General features: G+C 37.9%; 1 protein-coding gene across 1 annotated transcript; it reads left to right on the plus strand.

Annotated features, from left to right (window-relative positions):
* The first annotated feature begins 3,247 nt into the window (after positions 1 to 3,247).
* Positions 3,248 to 4,022, plus strand: LOC145140005 (uncharacterized). Its single transcript, XM_079073634.1, has 2 exons — positions 3,248 to 3,308; positions 3,379 to 4,022. The coding sequence occupies exons 1-2, from the start codon at positions 3,248 to 3,250 to the stop codon at positions 4,020 to 4,022; spliced, it is 705 nt and encodes a 234-aa protein (XP_078929760.1).
* Positions 4,023 to 4,356: the final 334 nt, after the last annotated feature.

The following is a 4,356-nucleotide window of genomic DNA, read 5'->3' on the forward strand; positions in this document are numbered from 1 at the left end:
ATACATAACACTGGACCCTATAGAAAGTCGAATATATGATCCTACCCTAAGCCCTTCATCAAACAAGAATAGGAAATAAGGCCAAACCAAACATTCTCAAGCTATAGAATCTTAGTTATTCATAACCATGATGTATACACTAAGCAACTATAATAATGATGTCAATTCCATTGAAGAAGAACCCTAGGCTATCAGGCATCATATAATTTGGCAATTCTATCATGCAAAATCCAGAAGATCCCTAGCCTATCTCTAGCATGTTGTTCTAATGTATCACAATACCAAATAACAGTGTGGTATTTTGTGGTCTACTTACTAGCTCCGGCTGATCGTACACATCGCATCCTCCTTGATTATTTTGGAAACTATTTGAAAAAAAAATCCTTGTAAAAATAGTTTTCCTAAGTTTGTGGCTTGATTCACACAAGTGTTCCTCTAATTCACTCAAACCAAGGCTCTGATACCAACTTCTAACAACCATAAAATTCATGAAAAATTTAAACTTTTAAAACAACCCATAAATCATCATTATTTACAAAATAGTTTTTAAAACATGTCTAATATCATAGTTTTCCCAAAATCACAAAACCAAACATGAGGAGGTGCACAATCACGCATTCGCCTTTCCGCGACCCTCCGAGGTACCTAAAACATAATCCAAAACTGTAAGCCTGAAGCTTAGTGAGTTCCCCCAAAATAACAATACACAAACAAATAACACATATACAATAACCGTATTCAATGGGTCCACAACTAACTGACTGGATTACCCCTGAGCCCACATCATAAGTCTGGCTTGCCCTCAGCCCACAACTTATGTCTGGCTTGCTCCCCGACCAGATCACTCCTCAGACTGAATACCACTAAGCCCTTAGTACAAGTCTGGCATGCCCTTCCCATCCCCCAGCTCATATCTGGAGTGCCCATGAGCCCTCAGTATGAGTCTAACATGCCCTCCCCGGCTCTCATCTCATATCTAGCTTGCTCTAGGGTTTGTTGGCTACTGGATGGAGCAGTACAACCTCAACCCATCCCAGATAATATGTTGACATATAACAAATAGTATCATACATAGATAAACAGACAGTATCACAGGTAGTCCTACAAAATATACCAAACTAACATAACAATAGGCCATCCTTGGTGCCTTCGACCCTATAAGTACAGCGAAGAAAAATCACCTCACACCGTTGAATGAAACTGAAAGTCTCTAGCTGTTGGCTCACAAAAATCCCCACGCTATCATAACAAAATAATCATCTAATTAATAATTGGATTACAACCAAGGCTAATAGTCCATCATTTGGGTAAAAGGCCACTTTACCCTTTCCCTAGTTGGGCTAAGACCCAAGCGTCAGTATTGATCCACAAGGCCCAAAACTAAGTAATCACTCTTATTGTTGTGCTAGTTTTTGTTTTGGGTCCATTTTAGGGTTTTTGGTCCCAAAGCTTGAAGCTTTATGAGTTGTTGAACTCCAAAGTATAATATATGTCCCTTTGAGTGTATTTAGTGGTGTTATGTCATAAAAATCCAATCTTGGACGTTGGAATCAAGCCATGCATGATATAGGAGGTTTTTGACATAAGGAAGTGAGTGTTTTGGGTGTTTGTGACCTTTCCAGCCAAGCAAAGGCTTAAAGTCACTGACTTTATGGAGTAAGTGCCATTAGGGAGTCCAGATCTAGGGATTAAGGTAATGTCTTAACCGTTTAAGACCAAATGAGTAGAAAGAGTGAATCTGGGAGTACGCTAAGCGTAATTCCTGTACGCCCCGAGTACTGCCCCAGTGTCCCCGATGGCCAATATGGATTCGTGAGTACACTGAGCGTACCAAGAGAGGTACGCCCCGCGTAACCTCACTGTGGACTTTTGGGCTTAGTCTCATTTTGGGCCTTGAGTGTTGGGCCTGGAGTTTGGACTTGTTGGAATATAGTCTTGGACCAGAGGATTATGTATATGTGCTTTGGGCCCTTGAGTTGGGCTTGCCATTAGATGTGAGAGAGTTGGGCCTCGGGAGAGCCCATTTATTATTGGGCCTTGGTGGGCCAATGGGTTTTAGGTCGTTGATGGACTGGTTAGCGGACTACCTTTAGACCTAATGAGCGAGAGTTGGGAATTAGTTCCTAATTGGGATAATTGTGGGTTTGGCACAGAGTTAGAGGTTGGTGCGTAGCAGCAGCATTTATAGGGGTTGTTCATCATCCGAGGTGAGTCTTCTCACTATACCTTACCTGGAATGGTAACGATGTGTATGTATGAGACTTTATGTGATATATGACCGGAAGGTCTTATGTATTGATATGAGTTATTTGACTTTATGTGTTATGTATATGTCGTATGTTTGGGACCGGAAGGTCAACAGAGTTAAGGACGGAAGGCAATCAGAGTTAAGGCCAGAAGCCAATCAGAGTTAGGGGCCGGAAGGCAAGTCATGGTAGGGCCGGAAGGTCTACCAGAGTTGTGGGACCAGAAGGTCCAACTGAGACACATTGACCAGAAGGTCTTACAAAGCTATAGCCTCGAGTGGCTAGTATGTGTATGTGGTATTTTGGGGAACTCACTAAGCTTCATGTTTACCGTGTTATGTGTTATGTGTTTCAGGTTCTTATCAGGATCGCGGGAAGGCGACGGCTCGATTGTACACACAAGAGAAAAGAGTCACAAATGGGGATCCTGGATTTTGATAATTTACTTTTGAAAACTATTTTTGAAATATGTTATGACATCGACACTTGAGATTTTGAAAATTATTATATGTGATGTTGGTAATTTAAAATTGAAAATTTTGTTTGAAAATTTACGGTGTTACATAAGAGATTAGGACATCCATCTAATAATTGTCTTGTTTCTACTAAGACTTTGTTGGATGTTTCTATTACTCGTAGTGATTGTAAACAACATTGTCCAATTTGCCCTTTGGCTAAATAAAAGCAGCTTCCATTTCAGTCTTTTAACAATATATCTAATGAATCTTTTGCCATTATTCATTGTGATATATGGGGTCCTTATCAAGATCAAACCAATAATGGACAAAGATATTTTGCCACAATTGTTGATGATCACAGTTTATATACATGGATATACTTGTTGAAACAAAAATCTGATATCAAAAGTATTATTCCAAAGTTTTATGCTTATGTCCAAACTCAGTTCAACAAGAATATCAAATGTTTTAGATTAGATAATGCTAAAGAGTTAGAATTCAAAGAGTTTTTTTTGATGAAAAAGGAATTATATATCAAAAATCATGTGTTCAAAAACCACAACAGAACTCAGTTGTGGAAAGGAAACATCAACATCTGTTGAATGTATCTAGATCATTAATGTTTCAATCACAAATTATGATTTGCTAATGGGGTGATTCAATTCTGACTGCAGCTTATCTGATCAATCGAATTCCATCAAAACTTCTTGAATTCAAAACACCATATGAATTGTTACATGGTGAAATTCCAAATTATAAACATATTCAGATTTTCAGATGCTTGGCATATGCTTCAACTTTGCCATCTCAAAGAATGAAGTTTACTCCCAGAGCTAAAGCTTGCATATTTTTGGGATATCCACCCAATATGAAAGCTTATAAACTTCTTGATCTTGAAACAAATCAAACCTTTGGTTCAAGGGATGTTATATTTCATGAATCCATTTATCCATTTCAAGACAAAAACATCTTAACAACACCTTCAGATCCTTTTTCCAACATTGTCTTGCCTATGCCATTTAATGAACACATTCCTCATTCTATTCCTGATCCAATTCCAGCACCTGTTCAAGCTACACATTCAGATCTGAATTCTGAACAAACAGGAGAATTAAGAAGATCTCAAAGAAATCATCAACCTCCTTCATATTTACGCAATTATCATTGCAACATAGTATCTCATTCTTCTACACCATACTCTTTGGATTCTGTTTTATCGTATGATAAAGTCTCTAAGAATCACAAAGCTTTTGCTATGGCTGTTTCTTCAACATTTGAGCCCAAGAATTATAAAGAAGCATCAATACATAAAGAATGATGTGAAGCTATGAATGTGGAATTGGATGCAATGCCAGCAAATAATACTTGGAAAATTATGCCCCTACCTCCAAATAAGAACATTGTTGGATGTAGATGGGTTTATAAATTCAAACATAGAAGTAGTGGCACTATTGAAAGATATAAGGAAAGGCTTGTGGCAAAGGGATTTAATCAAAAAGAAGGAATTGACTATTTTGAAACTTACTCACCTGTTGCAAAATTGGTCACAGTCAAACTTATTTTAGCTATTGTTGCAATAAAGAAATGGAATATGGGTGCAATTGGATGTTAACAATGCGTTTCTTAATGGAGATTTTCATGAGGAAGTTTTC

Source organism: Lactuca virosa, chromosome 9 (genome assembly GCF_052849685.1).
Source record: "Lactuca virosa cultivar CGN04683 chromosome 9, Lactuca_virosa_CGN04683_v6, whole genome shotgun sequence".
NCBI classification, from domain to species: Eukaryota; Viridiplantae; Streptophyta; class Magnoliopsida; order Asterales; family Asteraceae; genus Lactuca; species Lactuca virosa.